This window comes from Rattus norvegicus, chromosome 4 (assembly GCF_021556685.1).
Source record: "Rattus norvegicus strain SHRSP/BbbUtx chromosome 4, alternate assembly SHRSP_T2T, whole genome shotgun sequence".
Classification (NCBI taxonomy): domain Eukaryota; kingdom Metazoa; phylum Chordata; class Mammalia; order Rodentia; family Muridae; genus Rattus; species Rattus norvegicus.
The window spans coordinates 97,493,724-97,521,633 of NC_141537.1; the positions used below are offsets into that span (position 1 = coordinate 97,493,724).

General features: G+C 40.7%; 1 protein-coding gene across 12 annotated transcripts in view; it reads right to left on the reverse strand.

The window, feature by feature from the left end:
* Il12rb2 (interleukin 12 receptor subunit beta 2) overlaps window positions 1-27,910 on the reverse strand; it is a 92,111-nt gene that overhangs the window by 37,262 nt on the left and 26,939 nt on the right. For all 12 annotated transcript variants that reach the window (XM_087655786.1, XM_087655787.1, XM_087655790.1 and 9 more), the window contains 4 exons: window positions 27,177-27,370; window positions 25,128-25,270; window positions 21,500-21,650; window positions 4,861-4,940 (listed from right to left, as the gene is read on the reverse strand). In XM_087655786.1, coding sequence (XP_087511912.1) covers window positions 4,861-4,940; window positions 21,500-21,650; window positions 25,128-25,270; window positions 27,177-27,370 — 568 coding nt within the window. The remainder of the gene's footprint in view (window positions 1-4,860; window positions 4,941-21,499; window positions 21,651-25,127; window positions 25,271-27,176; window positions 27,371-27,910) is intronic.

Genomic DNA, 27,910 nt, shown 5'->3' on the forward strand with positions numbered 1-27,910 from the left:
TCCCCCAGCCAACATTATATTTAAAGTGAGATAGATGCAAAGAGTTTCTACTAACGACAGGAAGAAGGTAAGCATGTCGACTTAATCCACTCATATTCAATATAGTATTGGAATATTAGCTAAAACAAACAAATGAAGTGGAAATTTCTGGTTTCCTTGGTGGTAGGCACAGTGAAATCAAGTTGGAATTTTCTGCTGTCTAATGTTCACAGTCCCAGATGACACAATTCAGGTTACTAGGGGGATGTTATCAACAGTCTTACAGTGATGTGGCCCCTGTGAGACAAAGGTGCTCATTTGTGGAAGAGTATAACAGTCTTCCGTCTGTCGGGGGCAAGAAACTAAGCAACAACTTGCTGTTTGGAGTTGAGGTCTGTTTTTAGAAGAGAATCAACATCCAGTACTATAAACTGGCCAAAAGTCCATGGTTGGGAGAGCACCAGAGGGAACCTATTAGTTGTTTCTTAAATGGACACATTGTCAAAATGGCCTACCAGTGTTTCTATTTCTTCCCTTCTTCCCATAGATTAGTGCTGCTCTTAATCTTTAGCAGAAGGGAAGTGAGCAGTGGTTAAGGCAAACAGTCATAACTGGTAACAATGCTAAGAATAAGTGACTGTTGAGTGCTTAGTCTTAAACAGGACATCTATATCATTCCCTTCAAGGTCCAGTGACACGGGAAGAGGAAGCAGAAAGAATGTAGGGTGAGGAAGAATGTTGTAAAACACTGTCTTTTGGAATGGCGTGGCAACTGCGATTCTAAAATTACAATAGCTGTGGTTACTTGAACAAGACGTGTGTAAGATTAAACCCATCAGCATTCCATCAAGGGGAGGGGAGACACGTGAGTGTTTGCCCCTCCTTGAGGAGCTTTTGATCTTTAGTAGGTTGCTATGGCAGGGGAGTCATTTTCCTCGGTGGTGTAGTCACTGTAAATTGCACTACCTCCAGTAAATAACACTCTACCCATGCTCATGTATACAACCTCAACTGAACCCAGTGGATCACATATACATGAAAAAAGACATGAAAGTGGACGCAGAGCTAGTTAATAAGAAACAAGGAGTTTGGTGTGGGGGGGGGGCAAGAGGTAGGCAGCAGAGGAAAATGGATGCGAATCTTGGCAAAATACATTGTATGCATATATGACATTAAAAACCATATTATATATGTATATGAAATGGCCAAAGTAAACTAAGAAATTATAACACACACATATACAGCACACACATACACATTGCTTATATATATATATCTCACAGATATTTACACACAGACATACACATACAGACTCATACACACATGTGTACACACACACACACACACACACACACACACACACACACACACACACGAGAAACAGAACTTGAACCAGGTAGCACAGCTCTCTTTGTACTAGAAGGCAGACAATCAGCTGGACCAGCTAGCACTTATATGCTTCTGAGCTGATTGACTCAAGAATGAAATCTCATGGGCATTGCCCTGGTGTCATGATTTCTATCTTGCTTTGCAGCTAAAAACGCTACGAAGTATGAGAACCTTTTATGAAAGAAAACTATTTCCCCTTCTGTTCTGTTTTCTAGTTTGGTAGCTTTCTGTCCTCAATGGTCTAATTTTTGTCCTTGGCCACTTTCTGCTATCTAGCCAGAACCCCCATACCTTTTAGCTGGAATAATGTATAATTAGCAATTGGGGAAGAACAACCTTCTCTTCCCAAGATAAATGTCTTTGGAATGTTGTGTTGGCTACAACGAGGGCTGCACTGCAAAGAAAAGGGGAGGGCATGGAATCCTGGAGCAAAACCAACATTTCACCATTGATCTTGTTGGTTTTTATTTGTTTGTTGTCGTTGTTTTGAGAAGGTCTGTAATCTCAGCATTTTGAAACCCGAGGCAGGTGGATTGCTTCAATTCTAAGCCACCCTGGACTGCAGAATGTGTTCAAGATCAAACTGAAGCCCTATCTTAAACAAAGAAACAAATAACAATACAATCCTCTGAAACTAAAAATCAACTAAAATAAGTATGGCTAGAAGAACATTTTAAAGCACACATGTGGCTCCTACTAGTGACTTGTCTTCCATTTATACGGAATAGTAGTTCACTAAGGTACTGCTTACATGACAGCGGTTTACTAAGGTAATGTTTTTTTATAATGAAGTTTCAGTTCCAGATCTCCCAACAAATGACCTCTGAACCCTGTCCTGGGGAACTCATGCTTCTGGGTCTAGCTCTAACTTATGTGACTGTGACATCCCTCCATGGCTTCTTCCTATTTATTCCTGATCTATTGGGTGAATGAGCAGAATCTCTTGGTTAACCCTGAATTCTTCTTAGCCAAGTATCCTTGTCTCCCTCTATCTATGTCTGCTCCCCTGCTGGTCTGTGAACTTCAGGATTCAAGGCCTGGGTAGGACTTCCACATCCTACCAGGTAGCCACTGTCTCACTCGGTAGGGCTATACTTCCTTGTCTGAATGGCACAATGGATGAGTTCATGAGGGCGCAGACATTCATTTCGACACAGACATCACTCTTCCCGATTGATGGGCCTCAAACATGATTTTGTGGTCAAGACTGGAGAAAGAGGCAAGTATAAAGGCCAATATGATTTGAACATTGCCGTGGTATTTCCGTCAGTCCTCATATAAACTCACACACTGGACATAGTTTTCCTCTAAAGGATGTGTGATGTAGGAAAGGCGCATGGGAGTCATAGGTTCCAGCAGGTAGAGCACAGGGCATGAAGCCGTGGCCAGCAGGCAGGGCTGGCAGAATGCCCCAGATGAAGGGGACATGCCAGTGCAGAGCCTGCCACAGATCTGCAGCATTTCTTCTGCACTGCATTTCTTACATTTCTTAGATTATTTCAAACACTTGGGCTTCATGATAGCTAACATTTGTAAAATAGCCATGGCTAAAAGCTTAAAGGATATTCGGCCAGTGAGATTGTGTAATCAGGAAAAGGGACTGATGACCTAAGTTTGAACCCTGTGACCCATATGGTGGAAGAAAAGACTGATTCTACCAAGTCTTTTGACTTCTGTACACACATCTGTGCATATGCATACATAATATAATAACAAATTTAAAAATATTACATGTACAAGATTTCTTTTGAAAGAAATGGAATCTTCAGGGAAAAGTGATAAGCTATGGAAACTTAATGAAGTGACGTCTTTCTCATCTTAGCATCCATACAACCACACAGGCACATAGGCACACGACCACATAGGCATGCACCCACACACACCCACACAGCCAGACACCCACTATACCCACCGAGGCACACACCCACATAGGCACACATCCACACACTTTTTAGACCATTCTCTGCACACATATATAAACCTACTCTCTTATATCCCACATCCTCTTCCTCTCTCTCTCTCTCTCTCTCTCTCTCTCTCTCTCTCTCTCTCTCTCACACACACACACACACGCATGCACGCATGCAGTCACACACAGGCACACACACACACCATTCCTACCTACATGCTCACAGGATTGCTATCTTATATATACAAACTCCTATGTACACATTCATCTCTTATAGATATACAAACACATTCACACATGCATGACACAATCTTATAACACACCCATCCACAGATATCCATATGAGTACACTTACACTTGCACCCATACATATCCAGTTCCTGCAGGGGCTGTACCCACTCAGCACCTATTTATTCCTACGGAAGTGTAAGAACAATTTCACATTCCCTTTCATTCAAGAGTAACAACTCTGTGGTGGTTTTCACAGGCTAGCGTAGATCTACTTAGAATTTCCTTGGTACCCCTCTTTGCAGTTATGGGGTGTACCTGTGTTGTTAAAGAAGAAAACTCATATGCACATCCTCGAACCCTCTTCCCATCTGGGCATCATTGAACAGTACCCAATCTGGATTTTTCATTCACAAGTTATAACTCTCTGTGTAGCTAGAACATAGCTTCATTTTGAACTCCATTAATAGTTTCAAAGTGAAGGGCTTGGTCATGATGCAACAAGTTATTTCTTAATAAATTCTTTTATACCAGACTCTCTCTCTCTCTCTCTCTCTCTCTCTCTCTCTCTCTCTCTCTCTCTCTCTCTCTCTGTGTGTGTGTGTGTGTGTGTGTGTGTGTGTGTGTGTGTTGGGGAGAGCTGGGAAGGAGCTTTGAGAAATCAAGTATAGAAACACCTCACCTGGAAACCTTGTCCTGTGGCTATGCAGTTCAAAGTCGAGTTCAAACTGTGTTTTGACTCAACAAAGATGACTCATCAAGCAGATAAAGGTTTAGAGATGACCCTAGACGAGCACAGCCCTCCCAGGACACTTGGTTTTTCATCTGGTAGCTGAATATCCAGTGCCTAACCCACTGGGCTTGTGAGAATTAAATGCGGTGGTAATGGTGGCTTTCAGCTCAGGTGCAGCTTTGATTCTTCATGAGAAAGGCAGATTCTATGTTCTGTTGTTCCTGTTTTACTGCTAAGGAGGGGTTGCTTTCCAATACCTTTAAGGTTATTTTGGACTACTTAAAACCTTTGCTCTTTCAATAACTGTGGGAAAAGTTCCTGAACACCCACACCCACAACTTTCTCATCTTTTGTTCCCCAAGGATGACTCAACAGGACTGAAAGTCTCTGCTGAGCACAGTTTTGAAAGAGTCGCAGGTAAAAGGGAAGGTATAATTTAGAGGCAGAACTGCTGGGCATAGAAGTGGGGTGAGTGCTGAAGACATTAGAGCAGGTGTCATGGAACTGTCTAAGCTCCTGTGTTCCCAATGTGCTATTTTGAAATCACAGTGGAAGCATAAGAAATATGCTCTCAGACTCGCTTAAGTTAATAGTCTCCTTGGATTTCACATTGAAAACTTACCTTCCAGAAAAGAGAGATCTGTTGTCTGTCACAGTCAATATCTTGTTTCATGTACCAGATGTCTAATGTCCCAACAGGCTCTGACGAGAGGAAGGGGTGAAAAGCACATTTTCATATAAATATGTATACAGTAGAAAACATTTAGAAGTCAACAAAAATTCTGGAAATTATTATAGACTAATTTCAATTTCATTATAATTCAGCATTTTCAGTTTTCTTTTACTTAAAGGCAAACATGTACACTTTTGGCATAAAAGTACAAAAAAAAGATGGATACTTTGAAAAGAAAAAAATTAAAAATACTGAGAATAAAATTTATTTCCTATTACGTTTAAAATATATTAACTCATGTTTCATTGTATATAGGTATTTAAGTTAAAGACTCAAGGTATATATGGTTATCAGGTTTCAGGATAACATAAAACACAAATAAAAATGGCAAGACTTATCTTCATCCCAGTCCTAAACTTAGACTGAAGTGTGGTTATTTAGTGTGATCTACTTGGAAGGAAGGCACATCTTATTTACCTTAAACATCACAGTGCCTAAGACAGTATCTGGGATGTAGTATGAATCGCTCAGTGATGAATGAACAAACCAGGCAATGTTATATATTTGATGTCAAAATACAAGCTGAACTTGATGCTATAAGACAATGGCTGATTAACGAATTAATGAACTTGAGAAAGGCAAACACACATTGCAAAGTGATACAATATCAATCCTGTGCTGTGCTCTGTGTGTGTGTGTGTGTGTGTGTGTGTGTGTGTGTGTGTGTATTCTCTCCTACTTGATAGATTTGCTTTTAGCCAGGAGTGCAATCAATACAACCAACCCCACACAGTGAAACTCAAGTGTTTGAGGTGTGGCTACACTGGCATTCCTTCTGGAATAAAGTTCCTCTCAACCAGAACAAAATTTATAAACCATTAACATCTACTACCTACCTGGATAACAAAAGCTAAAACAGTGGGGGTGAGACTAGCCGTGGGAGAAGGAAGCCGAGTTGGGGCAGCCCTGTGCCAGCCCTAAGCCAGCCCAGTGCTAGCCCTGTGCCAGCCCTGTCTAAAGGGCCTGCTGGGCTCTTCTCAGCACCACCTCTTTTTCGCCTCATGGACTACTGGAACTAGATTTAGTGCAAGGATTACCTAGGAGCTAGGTGGTCTACCACAAGATGCTGCTGCACGATCTTTAGTAAATATGCCTTTTAGTGGGCTTCCTCATCTGTCAAATAAAGTTCATAACTCTGTCATGGCACTGTCTTGAGAATCGAGCAGAATGCAGGGTAAACTGCCAGGAAATTAGCTGTTGCCACTTTCTTATTTGAAAACTGAGTTGCTGAGGGGTTAAGAAACTGAGAATTAATAGTTAAGGAAGTCAGGCTCTGAGCAGGAGTCTGTTTAATTCCATAGCTTGGTCTGGGATGGTTTGCACTATGTAGTGACTTGGCTCTGAACACACTTGTGATTTCTCTATAAAACCTGCATTCCAGTTGGATGCACAAAGGTAAAATCAAGTGAGTAGAAGGAAAAAAACAAGTATTTCCCATGATAGTTAATTTGAGCTCCTTGAATTCTCCATTTACCACAGCTGTTTCTTCACAATAAGGTGCTGGCTTGGAAATCTTGGCTTTGCTTAGATGCAGAGAGTGATCTGTGAACAAAACCCTGGACACCTCTTCAGAGAATACTTGTCCACCAGCATAGAAGTGGCACTCATTTTCATGGGTCCAGAATGGAAATCATCACTTTTGGGTATCAAATTGAGGAATTCAGATATATAAATACTGAAGTGGTAGCATGCTCTGTTGATTCTGTTTACCCACTTGGCCTGGATTAATATCCCTTGAAGATAATGAGGACTGAGGCCAATAAGGACTCCACTTCTTTCAGACCTGAACCATCAACTCAAAGGAATATGGTGTATATCTTGAGGACTCAGGACATACTCTTAGAGGCCTCTTTATTATCAATGACAAAGGAGTCCTAAGGCAGATTACTTTGAATGACCTTCCTGTGGGTAGATCAGTGGATGGTTCACTGCATTTGGTTCAAGCCTTCCACTACACTGAAAAACATGGGGAAGTCTGCCCTGAGGGCTGGAAACCTGGTAGTGAAACAATCCCAGGTCCAGTTGGAAAACTGAAGTATTTCAACAAGCTGAACTGTTGCAATAAAGGTAATTGTTTTATTACCATATTAAAAAAAACAACCTGTATTCTCCATCAGGTGGGTCTCTGGGTCTCTTCTGTGACTGTTCTCTTCCTTTGTAACTCCCTATCCCTTCTTCTTTCCTTCCCTCCCCCTTTCTTCTTTCCATCTCCCCCACATCTTTCCCTCTCCTCTTAACCATTTCCTTGTGTTTTTTACCTAAAGCCTTTTCCTTCCCTTTCTCTTTTCTCTAGGGGTAACTCTTAATTTTCCAGGTCACACAAGACCTGACAGTCTAGGTGCAAAGAATTAAAAAGTACAGGCAACTGACACGAACCAGTCCAAACTACAAGATAAAGTTTGGCCACTACCATGCACGTAGTCTCACTGAGCCCTCTTCTGATAGGGAGATGGCTCACGTGATAATACCTGCTGCACACTTGTGGATGAGGAAATTGGCAAAACCAGATGGACAAGATTCAAAGCTGAGAAATGAGGCCATTCTTGTTGTCACCGAAGAGCCTGCTTTTCCCATTGCAGTTTGCTCTATTGCACACATTCCACAAATTATACAGTCCAGGCATTGGCCATGTAATTAGAACTGGGTGTGTTCTGTGTCAAAATCAGTTGACTTGTTTGCAGCAGTAATGCCTTCAGCTAATTACACATTGGCAACAAATTTGAAGGCAGTACTCACTGAATTGCTTGCTAAAGATCCAGCACCTAACAGATTATTATCGATTAAAAATCAAATTCTGCAATTATGTCCCCTCCACAAACTCAAGAACAAATACAAGTAAAGTTTTACTGGTGCTTTCCTTCTGCACAGGACTCAGACTGCCTTTTCCGTATCACCCATGGCCCTCCCTGGGATTCTTAACATAGTTTTGCACATAAACTGGATTGTGTCTGATCCCCAAGAGAAAAAAAAAACAAAGAATTCCTTAAAGCCATATACTTCCCAGCTACTGTCCCACATCTCTGCCTTTCACTAAACATTTGGGAAAGAGGTAGAAATTGTTGCTGTCTTCACTCCTTCACTTCATATTTACTCTAAACTCATGCTGGGTGAAATCCCTTCCTCCATATACTCTGACTGTATGGCTGTCCAAGTCACCAGGTCTAAAGGTCACTTCTCTGCACTCATATCATTGCATTTCATAGCATCCCAAGTCAAAAGGTTGTTGCTTTTTTATTTTGCTGGAGATATGATTATATGTCAGAAAATGGTGAAGGAGCAAAGTTTTCTTGTGCTGATTCACCCCCTCCCTACAATGAAGAAATTGTTATGGTTGTAGTGGGAAAAGTGGACTGTGGGCTATATAAAGAATGCAACTTCCATAAGGCTCAAGCAAAAAAAGCTAGATGTTGTTTAGAGCCACGTGGATGAGAAATGCACAGTCCAGGACAGTGCTACCAATGGGAAGCCATGACAAGGCTAAGGACATATTGGCAATGGGATAGTATTTGAGATAAGTGTTGGATCTGGAAGTGCTAATGAGATTACAGATGAGACCCAGAAGAGAAAGACAGCACAAGAGGTAAACCAACAACAAGAGGGCAACATCTCTTTTCCTCATTGTAAGACCCGAAAGGCTGTAAATCTCTGACAAAGCACCTTAAATCAGATGGCTCTTTTTTTTTTTTTTCGGAGCTGGGGACCGAACCCAGGGCCTTGCGTTTGCTAGGCAAGCGCTCTACCACTGAGCTAAATCCCCAACCCAAATCAGATGGCTCTTAAACAACAACAACAACAACAACAACAACAACAACAACAACAACCAAACCAAACAAAAACAAACAAGCAAAAAAAAAAGAAAAAAAAGAAAAAAAAGAAACTGAAGAACCAACCATAGAATGGATGGCTTGAACAATACACATCCATTTATATGGTTTTAGAGGCTGAAAAGTGAAGATCCAGGTGCTGTCAGATTGATGCCTGCCTGGTGTGGTGGCCTTTTTGCTGAACACTCAAACAGGAAGTGGCGGTGTAGGAGACAGATCTGTTTTTTTTTTTTCTTCTCATGAGGGCAAGGATCCCATATATGAAGGCTCTATAGTCATAACCCAATTACTGGCAAAAGTCCCATCTTCCACACATCTTTCCACAACTGCACCCAGGGGCAGATTGTGTGCTCCAGTCTCCCCCTTTCTCTCACCTGCCCATAGGAAGAGACAGTTTGACTCCCAGGAGGTCTGTCACAGCCAGGCTCACAGGTGACACCCCTTGTTCCAATACCAGGTCTAACTGGGACCACCATGGGGCCCAGAGGATGCAGGAACTATCTGCCATGCAGGAGACACACTGTACTTCTGGTCTGTAACGGTACCCAGGGGTAGATTGGGTGCTCCAGCTCTCCCTGCCTCTGCCACACCCAATGACAGCTTGACTCAAGGATGGCCATCATAACTAGGCTCACAGGAGGGACAGGCTCTAATAAGAGACAACAAGGCCAGTTAATACCAGAGACAACAAAATGGTGAGGCAAGCACAAGAACATAAGCATCAGAAAAATGCCTCTTGGCACCATCAGAACCCAGTTCTCCCACCACAGCAAGCCCTGGATACTCTAACACAACTGAAAAGCAAGATTCTGACCTAAAATCCCATCTCATGAAGATGATAGAGTCCTTTAAGGAGGACATAAATAACTATTAAAGAAATACAGGAAAACACAATCAAACAGATGAAGGAATTGAACAAAACCATCCAGGACCTAAAAATGGAAATAAAAACAATAAAGAAATCACAAAAGGAGGCAACCTTTGAGATGGAAAACCTTGGAAAGAGATCAGGAGTTACATATGCAAACATCACCAACAGAATACAAAAGATAAAAGAGAGAATCTCATGCATAGAAAATACCATAGTAGATAATGACCCAACAGTCAAAGAAAATATAAAGTGCAAAAAGATCCTAACTTAAAACATCCAGGAGATTCAAGACACAATGAAAAGACCAAATCTAAGGATAACAGGTACAGAAGAGAGTGAAGATTCCCAATTCAAAGGGCCAGAAATCATCTTCAACAAAATCTATAAGAAAACTACCCTAAACTAAAAAAAGAGATAGCCATGAACTGTCTTCAAGAAGCCTACAAATATATTTCTACAAAGAAATTCCTCCTGTCATGTAATAAAACAACAAAAGCACAGAAAAAAAAAGAAACAATATTAAAAGCAATAAGAGAAAAAGGCCAAGTAACATATAAAGGCAGAACTATCAGAATTACACCAGACTTCTCAATAGAGACTCTAAAAGCCAGAAGATTTGGACAGATGTCATGCAGACCCTAAGAGAACACAAATGCTAGCCCAGGCTACTATACCCAGCAAAACTCCAAATCACCATATAGAGAATCCAAGATATTCCATGACAAAACAAAATTTAAAGAATATCTTGTTACTAATCCAGCACTACAGAAAATAATAAAAGAAACACTTCAACATAAGGAAGGAAACTCCACCGAAGGAAAACCAAAAAATGAATCATCTTACAACAAACCAAAAAGAAGAGAACTACTCAACCACACTACCACCTCTAACAACAAAAATCACAGGAACTAACAATCACTGATCTTTAATATCTCTCAACATCAATGAACTCAATTCCTTGATAAAGAGACATAGGGTAACAGACTGGACATAAACAGGACCGGCATTTTTCTGGAAACATACCTCAGTGACAAAGATAGACACCACCTCAGGGTAAAAGGCTGGAAAAATATTTTTCAAGCAAATGGTCCCAGAAAACAAGCTGGAATAGCCATTCTATTTATTTATTTCCAATAAAATAGACTTCCAAACAAAAGTTATCAAAGGAGATGGGGAAGGCCACTTCATACTCTTCAAATGAAATCCATCAAGTTGAACTCTCAGTTCTAAACATCTATTCCCCAAGTGTAAGGGCACACACATTTGAAAAAGAAACATTACTAAAGCTCAAAACACACACTGAACCTCACACAATAATAGTGAGGGATTTAAACACTCCATTTTCACTAATGGACAGATCATTGAAGCAGAAATTAAACAGAGATACAGTGACACTAACAGATGTTATGAACCAAATGGATTTATAGATATCTACAGAATGCTTCACCTTAAATCAAAAGAATACACCTTCTCAGCACTTCATGGTACCTTCTCCAAAATCAAATGTAAAATTCAATGGACAGAAAACAAGTCTCAACAGATACAAGAAGATTGAAATAATCCCATGCATTCTATCCAGATCACTGTGGACTAAGGCTGGTCTTCAATAACAACAAAAACAACAGAAAGCCCACATATTCATGGAAATGGAACAGCTCTCTACTCAATGATAACTTGGTCAGGGAAGAAAAGTAAAGAAAGAAATTAAAGACTTTCTAGAATTTAACAAAAATGAAGGCACAGCATACTCAAACTTATGGGACACAATGAAAGCAGTGTCAAGAGGAAAATTCATAGCACTGAGTACCTTCATAATGAAATTGGAGAGATCGTACCAGCAACTTAACACATCTGGTAGTTCTAGAACAAAACAAGGAAACACACCCAAGAGGAGTAGATGGCTGGAAATAATCAAACACAGGGGCAAAATCAACCAATTAGAAACAAAGAGAACTATACAAAGAATCAACAAAACTAAGAGCTGATTATTTGAGAAAATCAACAAGGTAGTTAAACCCTTAGCCAGACTAACCAGAGGGCTCAGAGAAAGTATCCAAATTAATATAATCAGAAATGAAAAGAGAGACATAGCAACAGAAACTGAGGAAATTAAAAAAAAAATCATCAGATCCTACTACAAAAGTCTATATTTGGATTTGAGAGATGGCTCAGAGGTTAAGATTACTGACTGCTCTTCCAGAGGTCCTGAGTTCAATTCCCAGCAACCACATGGTGGCTCACAACCATCTATAATGAGATTCAACGCCCTCTTCTGGTGTTTCTGAAGACAGCTACTGTGTACTCCTATACATAACATAAATAAATCTTTTTTAAAAAGCCTATACACAGGGCTGGGGATTTAGCTCAGTGGTAGAGCGCTTACCTAGGAAGCGCAAGGCCCTGGGTTCAGTCCCCAGCTCCGGAAAAAAAAAGAACAAAAAAAAAAAAAAGCCTATACACAGCAAAACTGGAAAATCAAGATGAAATGGATGATTTTCTAAACAGATACCAGGTATCAAAGTTAAATCAGGACCAGATAAACTATATAAACAGTCCCATAACCCCTAAGGAAATAAAAGTAGTAATTAAAAGTCTCTCAACCAAAATTAACTCAGGGCCAGATGGTTTTAGTGAAGAATTCTATCAGATCTTCAAAGAAGATCTAATACCAATACTTTGCGAACTATTCCACAAAACCGAAGCAGAAGGACACTACTTAATTTATTCTATAAATCCACAGTTAGGTTGGTACCTAAATGTGTTGGCACACAAAGACCCAACAAAGAAAGAGAACTTCAAACCAAATTTGTTTACTAATATCTATGCAAAAATACTCAATAAAATTCTTAAAAGCTGAATCTAAGAACACATCAAAATGATCAAGTAGGCTTTATCCCAAGGATGTAGGTATGGTTCAATATACGGAAATCTATCAAAGTAATCCATTATATAAACAAACTCAAAGGAAAAAAAATCACAGAATCATCTCATTAGATGCTGAAAAAGCCTTTGACAAAATACAGCACACCTTTATGTTAAAAATCTTGGAAAGAACAGGAATTCAAGACACATACCCAAACATAATAAAAACAAACCAACAACTAACATCAAATTAAATGGAGAGAAACTTGAAGCAATCACATTAAAATCAGGGTCAAGGCTGCCCACCCTCTCCCTATCTATTCAATATAGTACTCGAAGTTCTAGCTAGAACAATTAGATCAAAAGGAGATCAAAGGGATACAAATTAGAAGGAAAGAAGTCAATTTTTTTTTGTTTGTTCTTGTTAAATTTTATTGGCATCACGCTCATCTCTTTACAGAAGAACTCAGCCTACACCCTAGAATGTAGACTTCTGGAGGGGAAGTGCTCCGGGAAGCAAGCCATGATGCAGGGCAGGACCTCAGGAGGGGACAGAACTGCCAGGGCTCAACCCAAGAGACTGTGGGTTAGTGCTGGGCCACACTAGGGTGGGTGGGAAAGGAGGGGATCTGCTAACCTACAGGTACCACAACCCTGAAAGGAGCGCCTTCTAGAACAAAGGTAGAGTCACTGGGACAGGTCTGGTGGGGTTCTCCTTTCCTCTTTGAGTAGGACAGTGATCTAAGGGCATTGGGAAGTGTTGAACAGAAGAAAAACAGAAAGGGAGAAAATGATAATTTTAATTTCTGAAGTAACAGCAATTTATCCATTGTATACACTACTGTATTATGCAAATCAACCTTTTGGAAAATTTAGACACAGAAGGGAACTGTCTCATTCAGTTTTCCCTCTGGAGAGATGAAAAGCTTTTTGGCTCTTAAGTCTGTGATAAAAGGCGTACATAATTCTTGTGTCTACTGTACAGAATACTGCCGCTAGCTGGACTTCCAAATTTGAGTCTCTAACACTCTGTAATCCAGACAGGGTTCAACCCTCCACCTTGCACGCCTGCGTTAGAGGACTTAAACACACAACCCAGGAATTCCTTACACTAATTTATACATTTTAATTGGTTGCATATATTAACATGTACTATAAGATTCTTTTCTAAGAAGCATTACATAATAAATGGATACTGTAAAAAGATCTGATTAGTTAAAAGTAACAAGCATTAACAGATACATACAAAACAGCCTGCTCAGAACGGAGCCTGGGCACCAGCCTTCCCACAGGACCTTCAAGGAGGGTAGGGGTAAAAGACCACAAGACCGTTAAAAAAAAATCAGATAATTAGACACAGATGAACTGTGAACAGTTCTCTCATTTTCCAGTGGACAAAAAGAGTAAGCTTTCCACGCCCACTGCACCCCAGAGCACCCAGGGTCTCCGCCATATGCCATACACAGGGCTCACGGTGGACAGCTGCCCCAGGAGCCCTGACAGGCACAGGCTGGAGTTTGCTTGCTGTGTGTGTATGTCTGTGTGTGTGCATGTGTGTATGTGTGTGTGTGGAGTTTCTTTTGGCAGCTGGATGTGAGAGCTATTTACTATTTGTGGGTGATAGGATAGTATACATAAGTGACCTCAAAACTCCTTTAGCTCATAAACAACTTCAGCAAAATGGCTGGATATAAAATTAACTCAAGCAAATCAGTAGTCTTCCTCTACACAAAATATAAATGGGCTCAGAAAGAAATTAGGGAAATGACATTCTTCATAATATTCACAAATAATATAAAATACCTTGGTGTGACTCTAATCAAGCAAGTGAAAGATCTGTGTAAGAACTTCAAGTCTCTGAAGAAAACTTGAAGAACACCTCAGAAGATGGAAAGATCTCCCATGCTGAAGGATCAGTACGATTAACAGTAAAAATGGCCACTTTACCAAAAGCAATCTACAGATTCAATGCAATCCCCATCAAAATTCCAACTCAGTTCTTCACAGAGATAGAAAGAGTAATTCTCAACTTCATCTGAAATGACAAAAAAACCAGGATAGTGAAAACAATTCTCAACAATAAAAGAACTTCTGGAGAAATCATCATTTCTGACCTCAAGCTGTACTCCAGAGCAATAGTGATAAAAACTGAATGGTATTGGTACAAAGACATACAGATCAAAGAAATAGAATTGAAGACCTAGAATTACCCCACACAACTATGGTCACTTGATTTTTGACAAAGAAACTAAAACCATACAGTGGAAAAATGAAAACATTTCAAAATGGTGCTAATTCAACTGGCTGTCCAAATGAAGAATGCAAATTGATCCATTTTTATCTCTTTGTATAAAGCTCAAGTCCAAGTGGATGAAGTACCTCCACATAAAACCAGATACCCTGAATCTAGTAGAAGAGGACAATGGGAAAGAGCCTTGAACATATCAACACAGGAGAAAATTTCTTGAACAGAACACCAATGGCTCAGGCTCTAAGATTAACAATTGATAAGTGGGATCTCTTGAGATTGGAAAGCTTCTTTAAGGCAAAGGACACTGTCATTAGGACAAAACAGCAACCTAAAGATTGGCAAAAATTCTTTACCGACGCTATACCCTATAGAGGGTTAATATCCAAAATATACAAAGAACTCAAGAAGTTAGACCCCAGGAAACCAAGTAACCCAATTAAAAAATAGGGTAGAGAGCTAAACAAAGAATTTTCAACTGAGAAATCTCAAATGACCAAGAAGCATCTAAAGAAAGTTTCAATATCTTTGGTTATCAGAAAATTCAAATCAAAATGACCCTGAGATTCTACCTTGTACTAATCAGAATGGTTAAGATCAAAAACTCAGGGAACAGCAGATGTTGACAAAGATGTGGAAAAAGAGGAACACCCCTCCATTGTAGATGGGATTGCAAGCTGGTATAACCACTTTGGAAATTAATCTGGCGGTTCCTCAGAAAATTTGAAATAGTTCTTTCTGAAGACCCAGCTATACCAATTATACCCAAAAGATGCTCCTACATATAACAAGGACACATGTTCCACTATAGTCATAGCAGTCTTATTTATCATAAGACAAAGCTGGAAACAACCCAGATGTCCCTTAACAGAGGAATGGATACAAAAAATATGGTACATTTACACAATGGAATACTACTCCTCAGCTATTAAAAACCACGACTTCATGAATTTTGCAGGCAAATGTATGGAACTAGAAAATAACATCCTGAGTGAGGTAACCCAAACCCAAAAATACATGGTATGCACTCTCTGATAAGTGGATATTAGCTCACAGCTCAGAATACAATTCACAGACCATATGAAGCTTAACAAGAAGGAAGGCCAAAGTGTGGATACTTCAATCCTACTTAGAAGGGGGAACAAAATAGTCACAGGAGGTAAAGGGTGGGAGAGACCTAGGTGAGAGAGGGGAGAGGGGAAAGGGTGGCAGGATCAAGTACGGGAAGAAACAGGAGAAAAGTCCAGAGGGTCTGGAGAATGAATAGAAATAAGTAGCAATGGGGAATGGGGAATGTGAGGAACCACTAGAAAGTCGCAGACACCAGGGATGTGAGATGCTCCCAGGACCCAATGGGGATGGTATTAGTTTAAATACCCACAGAGGGGAGATAGAACCTGAAGAGACCATCTCCTGTAGATAGGCATGGCCCCCCAGTTGAGGGATGGGGCCATCCATCCATCTCAAAAATTTCAACCCAGAATTGTCCCTGTTGAAAGGAAATGCAGTGACAAAAAAATGAAGCAGAGACTGAAGGAAAGGCTATCCAGAGACTGCCCCACCTTGGGATTCATCTCATCTGCAGACACCAAACCCCAACCCTACTGATGATGCCAAGAAGTGCTGTCCTCTGAGAGGCTCTGCCAGCATCTGACTAAGACAGATGAAGATACTCATAGCCAACAATTGACTGAATCTGGGGACCCCAATGAAAGAGTTAGGGGAAGGACTGAAGGAGCTCAAGGGGATTGAAACCCCATAGGAAGAACAACAATATCAGGACCCCTGCAGAGTTCTCAGGGTCTAAACCACCAACAAAGAGTATACAAGTAGAGAATGGCTTTATTTGGCATCAGTGGGAGGGGAGACCCTTGGTTGTGTGGAGACTTGTTGCCCCAGGAGAGGTGGATTCTAGAGGGGTGAGGCAGGAGTGGGTGTGTGTGTGGGAGAGCACCCTCTTAGAGGCAAAAGAGGGGTGCTAGGATGGGAGATTTGTGAAGGGGAGACCGGGAAGGGGGATAACATTTGAAATGTAAATAAATAAAATAATTTTAGAATGTCCCATCTCTTAATTCTATCCCATCAGGGATCAGGACTTCATTATATGAATTTTGTGGGAAGATGAACTTGAGTTTATAGCAGGGAAGAAATATAAGAAGGCTCCCAGATGTCTCTTGGGTGTTGTGTTTCACCTTGGCATTGACTCCCCTAGGGAGTTTGCTCTAGCCTTTCGAGATAAATTGCGTCTCTTGGAGTCTGAAGTTCTGACTGGTTGGCATTATGTCCCATCTCCTGGTGTAGTTCCTGCTGCAAACACATTTCTCGAAGGCTATACTTTCTATTTCAAGGAATACTACTTTCTATTAGTGAGCTGGCTACCATTTATCAAAATTAATGTACAGGCATTTTCATCCTTAGGGGTAGGAACAAGCTTAAGGAAGGCCAAAGAAGGGGCAAAGGTTGAACTTCTGGCTAGATCACAAATGGGTTCCTCCCTAATGAAGTGTTTGCATACGAATCCTTTTAGTACTGTAGAGAGCCCTTCATTCTCATTTTCTACAGTCTTAGACAGAGATAGAAGCATGGCAATCTTTGAGCTTATTCTAATGGTTGACAACCATGATTTGTGGGCCAAATCCAGCCTGGTGTCTACTTTTGTAGAGTAGCAAACAATCATAATAGCTTGGCATTTTTAAATGGCTATAAAATGAGAAATGTCATTTTTTTACTAACACACGGAAACTTTGTAAAATCCAAATGTTGGTATTCATACATGGAGTTTTCTTGGAACCCAGCCATGTCTTTGGTTGATGCCAACCCCTGCTCAAGACATTTCAAGAACAACTTTTAACAACTGCAGAGACTATACAATATCCAAAGCTACCAGGATTAACTCTCTGCAGATAAACTGTTTGCAAATTTGCAAGCTTCACTGTGATGAAAGGTTTGTTATCTGAGATGTTAGAATAGCTCTAGAATTTGATTGTTTATATCCATCTTAATAATGATAATAGGTTAGTATAATATATGAATGAATGAATGAAATGAATGAATGAATGTAGTTCCTAGCTTTTCAATGTGAGGAAGTGTGGCTTTGATGGGCCTCTCCCTTGGACATCTTTCACTCATCTGTGTTGCCATCATGACATGAAGCACATCTTTGCCACTCTGGCCTAAAGACAAGCATTCCATGCCACCTCAGTTAACTCCTCAAACTAATTGAGGTGAGTAGCACTCAAACATGTGAGCAGAGAGTCATGTATATGGAAGGCCTATTCATCATAGTGGAACTTCCTGTTAGGTGTTGTGAGTGGTGAGTATGCACAGGTCTAGATACTTCTGAGTTCAAATTCATGAGTTTTGTCTTACTAGAAAACATAGTATCGATTCCCTAGAGTCAGGACTGCTTTTGATGGATGATGAATTATGGACTGTTCCTCAGAAAGTGACCTAGTTTCCTTTCTTCTCCCCTTCCTTAGTGGTCATTTCTCTGGAAGACCATGACTGGAGTCAAATTTAACAGCAAAGGAAGGTACACGTGGAGTGAAGGGAGCCTTCACAAAGGTGGGATGACACACACAGCCGCCCCTTGTTTTTAGAAGCTGAGGTTACAGAGAAAGAACCATAAATCATTCACAGTTTCGGAGAGTAAAGCACGTTACATGTGACTAGACACTTAAAAGGGTTAAAGGGAAGAAGTGTTAGAAAAAAACTTCACACATTTGGGTTTGCATCAGTTGGTGTTTCAAAGGGAAACTGATGACAGAAGAGTGGTAAGGGGTGTAAACCACACAGCTTAAAGTAAGAGCAGAGCATAGACAGCCCACAGAAAGATCAAACCAGGAAAGCAAGATGCAGGCATTGAAAGGAAGCAAACAGGGTGAGCTGGGCCATGTTTCAGCTCTCTGAGTACCTGCTCTGCTCTGAACACAACAGCCCCACAGTGACTGGTGGCTTATCTAAAACAAATTAGCGTTACTAGTTTGCCTTGGGGAGGTTTTAATGTGTCAGATAAGTGCTAAGAAAATAAGAAAAGAAAAGCCTTTTTGGTATATCTAAGTTAGTCATTATTCAGTGTAAAGTGACAAGGATTCATGAACCATGAGTTTCTGCAGCTTTAGCTCAGCCCCGTGGGATGTAATAATGTAGTTTACAGATATTTAGACCCATTTACTATCTTGGATATCAAATGTGACCCATTTGAAAAATTCTATTTGTATTTTGCAAACAAAATTTAATCCATGAGGTATTTTAAGAGAATATTACTTTATACTGGGTGTGGTGGTCCATGTCTTTAATCCCAGCACTTAGGAGGCAGAGGCATGCATACCTCTGAGTTTGAGGCCAGCCTCGTCTACAAAGCGAATTCTAGCCAGCCAAGGAAACAGACAGACAGAGAAACCCTGTCTAGAAAAAACAACAAAAATTACGTCAACTACATTAAATAGTGCAAAGAAAATCTCTGGACAACAGAGGGGTCATGTGGCCTTTAGTTAAAAAAAGATATTTTAATTACCACATGCTAGATGAATCCATTTTAAATATTTTCTTACATGGAGAAATACAATTATCAGAAGATAAGAAGATTATTATTCAAACTCTGTTGTGTATAATAGTCTCGTAGTAGGTGACAGGGCTGTCTGGGGCCTTGGATGCCACCAGGCCATCACTGTTAAGTGTCATTACTTACCAAAAAGTATTAAAAGGCTGGGTGTGGTGGCTTAAGCCTTTAATCCCAGCAATGGTGAGGCAGAGGCTGAAGGATGAGTCTAAGGCCAGCCTGGTCTACATATCCAGTTCCAGGCTAGACAGAACTACTAATAAGACCCTATCTTAAAACAAACAAACAAACAAACAAACAAACAAACAAACAAAACCAACCATCCCAACCCCCCATCTATTAAGAGCTCAAAGAGTACAGGTCAATCACAAGGCTGCTTCTTATATACACATATTCCACCTTTTCAAACAATCACTTAGATGTAATACTATAATTTACAGTGATATTATAATTTCAGCTGTGCACAGGAGTGGACATTTTTAATCTCAACATGTGGGAAGCAGAAGCAGGCAGATCATTTTTGAGTTCAAGGCCATCAAGATATCCATAGTGAGTTCCAAGCCAGTCTTACTTACTTACATAGTAAGAATTTGTCTCACAAAACAAAACTCCAGACAGTAATGATCAATTTATTATATGCCAGTCACTTTTCTTTGTTAGTTATCTACACAAAGTATTGTAACAGGGCTCTAGACCTTAGAAAGTCTCCAGATCTTCGCAAAACTGACTTCATGATGATAGTACCATTCAGGCTGTAAAACTCAACTCTTAGACAACATCACCTGCCAAAACTAAAACAGAGGACTAATCTGTCAAAGTCCATAGAGTTCTGGGAAAGTCTCAAAATGCTTTTTAGCTTCTGTAGTTCTGATTCTGGCTAACTGTTCTTGTTAACGGAAGTGTGCTAACCCAGGACATGTCTTTCTTTCATTGTTACTTTCTTTGTTTCTTTCTTTGTTTCGTTCTCTCTCTCTTTCTTTCTGCTTAAAAGCTCACCCTGAGAAAGGCCCAGGGCTACACTAAGGATCCCAAACTTAATGTTTTATCCAGCCAACTAATAAAGACATGGCTTAAACCCATGTCCAAGCTGTCTTCTCTGGTGGATATCCTACACTGTATAAAAAGTTCTATACCATACCACTAACAAGTGCTTAAAAAACAAGAGTGTTCTTGTGAATTCAAAGGCTTTTTTGATTGGGAAGTGTTTTCTAGACACAGCAGGGGCACATTTGAATTCACAGCAGTTGAAACAGCATGTCCAGCTAGACAAAGTTCATGGAGAGGTAGGACTCATGCCCACCTCCTGCTAAGGAGCTATTGGCAGTTGATAACTGCTGGGCGAGGGAGAGTCAGTTTTCTTCCAAGCTGGTGGTTCTTGGTGGATTCACTGCCTTCCAGTGAAGACCACACATCTAGAATAAATGGGTAGCATAAATTGTACTTGATTCTTAAAAACAAACAAACAGAAAAAAAGGACATAGTTGTGTAGATTATTTATGAATCTGGCAGATGTTGGGGGAGGGGGTGAACCTGATCAAACTTTTAAAGAACCAATAAGAACAAGGAAAACATTTTCAATATGATGATATGATGTTTCAATAAAATATTTGCTTATATTTCAATGATACTGATTTCTTAGGAATTACCAAAAAGAAAAACCCATTCATTAGGTCAAAACTTATTATGCTGCTCCTGGTCCTAGGCCTCCCTTGAGCAGTGTAACATTGGGCGAAGTCTTGAAGAAGTAAAATTAAGCATTTGGAGAAAAGAGACATCGTTGGATATGACTTTTATTTTAGGATACTGTTTTCAGACATTCTATCAAGCTTTTGGTATACTTAAAATAGTTTCAAATTGCAATTTATAATTTTCAAAGAACCAAAGAGATAAATTACCAAAGAAATGAGATTAATCCTAGTTACAGCTTTGGGGAATAACAGTTACTGAGGTAGTAAGAAAATTAAGAACTGGACAGTGGTAAAGTGGTGGCTTGACATATGGCAGACAAGGGCAGGGCCTGTCTGTGCCTGTTAAATCTCTTGCATCATAAAACTTACCTTCCTGGGCAGTTTCTATACAGCATGCCCCAAAAGAGTCTGCTCCAAGGAAGACTTGGCCTCTTCCAGTTCCTCCCCCCCTTTTTTTTTCTTCTGGATGCCTACCTTCCTCTGGTGTTCGAGTTCTCAGTGACTCACTCCAATTACTCCAACTTCCCTGAGAGAGATGTAGCTTAGAGGAGATCTGAAATTCATATTCTGTGAATGGTCTCAGATCTTGCAGGTCATATCTTCCTTTGGCATTTGTAGCATTAACCTTGAATTAGATGAGATTTGCTTCATTGAGATACAATGTTTGTGTATTCTTATAGAGAGCATTGTGAGAGTTCACCACAGGCATACTGTATGCAATGGCCAAAGCATGGAGACAAGGCTCCCCTCCCCATAAAGCAGTAAGCATTGGGACTGGAGAGATGGCTTCAGTGACTAGATACCGGGTATTCTTCCAAAGGACCTGAGTTTGATTCCCAGAACTTAATGGCAGCCCACAATCATCTACAACTTCAGTTCCAGAAGTTCTGATTGGATATTCTTTTCTGGCTTCTGCAGGCACCAAGCAGGCATGTGACACACACACACACACACACACACACACACACACACACACACACACACATATATATCAGGCAAAACAATCATACATTTTAAAAAAACACAACTGAAAATTGCAAGCATTTTCCTGGGAATTCACACTCTTCTGACCACTCTGAAGTACTTCATGGGTTACTTCAGCTGTTAGATGTTACTGTGCCAAGAGTGAGCCTGATATCGCTCCTCTATTCAGACAACCCCTTCCTTCCTCCCTCCCCTTCCTAGACTCCAGTGACAAATCTTGTTGAATAGAATGAAATAGCAGGGCAGAGTCTATAAAGTACCTACAGTAGCAAATGGATATAAAGAGGAAGTAACTTGGTGGTACAGTGTGCCCTAGGCATGTACAAACTCATATACATAAAGATAATAAAAAGGATAATATAAAGAATTTTTGAAAGATTTATTTATTCATTTCTTTGTGTGTTTGCTTATGTGTGTGCCTGAAAGTTTGTATGTGGACCGTGTGTGTAGGAGTTAGAACTGGCATTACAAGCAGTCGAGAGCCACTCAGTGTGCGTGCTGGGTACCAAAGCCAAGTCCTCTGCTGCTGAGCCATTTCCCCATCCACATACAGAGAATTTTAACCTGAAAGGGCAAACTAGATAAGATGACCATTTAAATTCTCCAGATCTACCATTCAGTGAGAATAAATAATGTTAGGGTTACTGAATATGGGAAGTTAACCTAATACAATTGTTTCTAAATAAAAAAGTCTCTAGGGATTAATAACCTATCTATTGGGGGCTGGGAAGATGGCTCAGTGGTTAAGAGTCCCAGACAGCTACAGTTCAATTCCAAGCACTCGCATGGTGGCTCACACTTGTCTGCAATTCCAGTCCCAGAGGATCTGTCCTCTTCTAGCTTCCATGAGCACCAGGCACACATGGCAGGCCAAGCTAGCTTGGAACTCTAGCCTCTCTCTTAGCCTTTAAAATGCTCAGATTATAGGTATATGTCATTACCCTAGTCCATAACTATATCAGTTTTTAAAGCCACATGGAGAAATTTCTACATTATATATAATTAGCAATATGATGAATATTTTAATGTAGATATAAAGCTGGTTTTAGGGAAAAAAAGTTAGTTACAGTCTCTTGGGTATCAACTCTATGTGAATCCAATCCTTTGCTATTATTATAAACCACTGTACTTTATAAAATTCTTGAAGAACTTTATAAAATTCTTGAAGAATATGAGGACTCTCTATTGTACTCCACTTGTCCACATCATAACATTGATATGACAAGACAATTTTCTTGATTTCTAGTAGAATATATTTCAGTATATTTTAAGGGAACAGAAATAAAGAGCATTCAAATTTAGTCCTATTTTTTTTATTATAAAAAATGATAATGCCAGTAAGCTCTTGCTGAAAAAAATGTGAAGACCTGAGTCAAATTTCCAGAATCTGTGTAAATCTAGGCACAATCCTAAGCTTCTATAGTGAATGAAGTGTGGAGACAGGAGAATCTCAGCAGCTCACAGGTTGCTAGCCTGGGGTATGGGCTAGCCTGGGTTATGTGTATGTGAACAGCAAACACACCCTATCTCAAACAGGATGAAAGTGGGATGTGGACCCTGACACTCAGGGTTATTCTGACTTCCACATCCATGCCATGACACATTGTGCACCCTCATCACCCTCCCACACACAGTGTGGTGTGTAATATACAAATTGAAGTGCTTTTCTTGGGAAAATCTAGTGCCATATAAGCCTCTGAGTACATACTCTAACATTCTTTTCTAATATGTTTTTAATGTTATAAAAGGATATTGAGGAAGGGGATAGAAGAATAAGGAGAAACAAAACACTATGGCTTAAAACCTTCAGACTCAGGGCCTATAAAAGGGCTCAGCAGGTAAAGGTGTTTGCTGTGCAAACCTTATGACCTAAATCTTATCCCTAGAAATCACAGTAGGAAGAGAGAACTGACTTCTAAAAGTTGTTCTCTAACCTCCACTTACTCACTGTGACACACACACACACACACACACACACACACACACACACACACACACACACACTAACAGTAACAATAGTAAAATAAAATTTAAGAATCAGGAAGTAGAGGGGTTGGGGATTTAGCTCAGTGGTAGAGCACTTGCCTAGCAAGCTCAAGGCCCGGTCCTCAGCTCCGATTTAAAAAAAAAATCCTTGGGTTCAATTCCCAGCACCTTCTACCAAACAACCAAACCTGCCTTCTAAAGAAAAGACTGTTAGCTCAGTGGTAGAGCGCTTACCTAGGAAGCACAAGGCCCTGGGTTCGGTCCCCAGCTCCGAAAAAAAGAACCAAAAAAAAAAAAAAAAAAAAAAAGACTGCTGGGAGGTCATGAGATTGCTTAATGGGTAAAGGAGCTGGCTGAAAAGTTGAAAACTTGATTTTGATCATCAAGGTCTCCATGGTGGAAGGAGGGAACCAATTCCTGTCAGTTATTTCTCTGACCAACACACACACACACACATGTAAACAAAAGTAAAAAATGAAAATACAACTCAGACTCAGGGGTCAACATATTTCTCATATGTTTGTCTACACGCTCATGTATATGCATGTAGAGACCACAGGTCAATGCTAGGTGTCTTCCTCAACTGCTTATCCACTGTTTGTTTATTTGAGAAAAAGTTTCTCACTGAACCAGCCTCTTGCAGACTGGCTGGGCTAGCTGACCAATGCCCTCCAGGCATCCTCTTGCTTCAGTGCTGGAGTCACAGACACAGGCTGCCATGCCCCACTTGCCCAAATCAGGCCCTCGTGCTTGCTCAGCAAACACTTTACCCACTGACTCATCTCTCCAATGCCAATATTTCTTAACGGAGAGATGGCTCAGTGATTAAGAGTACAAACTACTTTTGCAGAGGACCCAGTTTTGGTTCCCAGCACCTATATGGTGGCTCAGAACAATCTGCAAGTCCAGCCCCAGGGGATCTGATGCCTTTTTCTGGTTTCCAGGGGCAGGAGGCACACATACATACAGGGAAACTGTTGTACACATAAATTTTTTAAAAGGTAGACAGGTATATACATTTTCCTGATAGATTTGAAATGATGTATTATTAACTCCTTATTAGTTGACATGACAAGATGAACAATATCAAGGACTCTTATGGATTTTCTCCCATCCCTCTAAAGGCTATTACCATATTCCAGGATGTGCTGTTAAGAGGCTGGTATCTGAGTCGATTGAGTACCACTTGCCCCTCATCTTCCCACTGCAGTGTACATCTGCTCCCAGAAGCATTTAGAAAGTTGATTCTGATGTCCCACGGAGGAAGAGGCCTCACTAGTAACCAAGACAAACCAAAATGTGCAAGTCAGGCTTTGCGGCCAGAGACTGCTTAAGCTATTGAAAATGTTGGTTTCAAGAGTGTCAGCTAACCTGGACTGGAGGCTCTCAGACTCTGAACCACCAACCAAAAGCCATACATGGGCTGGACCTAGGCCTCCCCGCACAAATGTAGCAGATGTGCAGCTTGGTCTTTATGTAGGTCCTGAACAGTTGAAATGGGGGCTATCCCAAAAGCTGTTGCCTGTACTTGGATATGTTCTTCTGGCTGGGTTGCCTTGTCTGGCCGCAGTGGAAAAGGAAGTCCCTAGCCTGAAAGATACTTGGAGTGCCAGGGTGAGGTGATTCCCAGGTGTGCCCCAACCCACTCAGAGGAGAAGAAGATGGGGGAATGGAGGAAAGATTGTTGGCGGGGGCGGGCAGTGACTGGGATGGGGGTAGTGAGCAGGATGTAAAGTGAAAAAGTAAAGAAAAAGTAAATAAAATAAGTAAATAAAAATAAAGTTTCGGGTTGGGGATTTAGCTCAGTGGTAGAGCGCTCGCCTAGCAAGCGCAAGGCCCTGGGTTCAGTCCTCAGCTCCAGAAAAAAAAATATGGTTTCACTACTCAGCCGTTGAAATAATTGCCCTTAACCCAATCTAATCTTCACAAAAAAAAAAAAAAAAGATTTGTTGATTCCATTTAATAGATTTAAAGAAAACCAATATGCCAGTGACTGCGAAGGCAAAGGTGGCAAGTGATGATGCTTAAGAAAAAAAGTTAGAACAATGCCAAGCAACCAGAGCTTCCAGGGACTAAGCCACTACCTAAAGACTATACATGGACTGACCCTGGACTCTGACCTCATAGGTAGCAATGAATATCCTAGTAAGAGCACCAGTGGAAGGGGAAGCCCTGGGTCCTGCTAAGACTGAACCCCCAGTGAACTAGACTATGGGGGGGAGGGCGGTAATGGGGGGAGGATGGGGAGGGGAACACCCATAAGGAAGGGGAGGGGGAGGGGCTAGGGGGATGTTGGCCCGGAAACCAGGAAAGGGAATAACACTCGAAATGTATGTAAGAAATACTCAAGTTAATAAAAAAAAAAAAAAAGAAAAAAAAAGTTAGGAAAGTTCTGGAAAAATGGAAAAAGAACAAAGGGAAGGATGGTGGTGCAGTCATGAGCAGTTTTTAAAGAGACAGAAGGTGGACAGGGAGAGTGGTGGAGAGCCAACAGGTACGCTAATAGTAAGGAGAGACGTGGCATGAGAAGGAACTACAGGCAGCACAGAAAGACACTCAGGCCCACCCGGATGGTTATAAAGTGGGATGCTTGAGATTGGCTTCTAATTTACTAGGCCAATTCTCTTGTTCAGGTGATGGGACTGGCTCCTTACAGTTCCCAGAGGTGAGGGGTAGAGGCTAGCATTCTCTTTTTTTTTTTTTTTTTTTCGGAGCTGGGGACCGAACCCAGGGCCTTGCGCTTGCTAGGCGAGCGCTCTACCACTGAGCTAAATCCCCAACCCCGAGGCTAGCATTCTTACAGCAGATGCTTTTGTATCCTGGTATATTATATGGGCAGTGTACACAGTGGGGTTAGCCAGTGGGATGGAGAGCCACTGGAACTCTCTTCAGTCAGTGCTGTCACTGGCAGCTGCTTCTTACATGGGAAGAAGTGAGAAACTCTTATTTCTCTAAGAGAATGAGTCTGAAAGTCCCATTTGGTTGCACTTCTATGTGGCTACAGGCCAGCCCTTCTTTTACATGCATCAGAATAGTCTTGTACTTTGTCTGCAGCTTTTAGTTACTTTCCATTAGCTCCTATTTCCTTTAAAATAACTACGTATGGAAGATTTGAATGAGTTTTAAAAAAATAATTTTTATGTGCCAGTGAATGACGCTGAATAGTTGTAGTAGAATTTACCTATGTCCAAGAATGTGAATGTATGCAGAAGTGAAGAAGAATTTCCAAGATCATTGGTGGCAGTAACATGGACTATGAACCTGGATTCGGCTAAATCAGGGGTCAGATTGATCCCAAGATCCAGACGACTACAATTCTGACGATTGTCAGAATAACACTGGTTCTGATAGGTCACATTGTTTGGTCCAGTTAACCTGTAACCAAAACAAAACTGTGTTTAGCAATATACTTTCATGCTGCTTCCTGCAAAAACTACAAAAGAACAAAATGTTCTAACATCGAAAATTCCAGACAGATGTTTTAAGGCTGGTCTTATTACTAGAGGATATATTGTGGGAATTCCTGAATTCTGTTCTTATTGATAGAGGCATGTTTCCTCCTTACCCCATTTTTTGGTCCATCCAAAATCTTTTTAAATGAGTGTTTATATAGAGGGGCATTTTGCCTACCCTGTACAATTCTCTAAACTATGGCAGTCATCATGGCTCCTCAGGGCAGTTCTAATCTTTATCCAAAAGACCTGTGAGCATCTGACTTAACATTGAGTGGAAATGTGTGAGCTCACAGTATGTCCATACTGTAGGTAGAAGGATCTAATCATGGTCCCACTGCCTTTTCTATCTCATGCTTGCCTAGATACAGCTGGGCCAGTGATGAGATTATGAGATATATACCAAGAAGAGAGGCTCCCGTATTCCCTCTTCTTGTGGACTCTGACATCAGCAAACTGTATT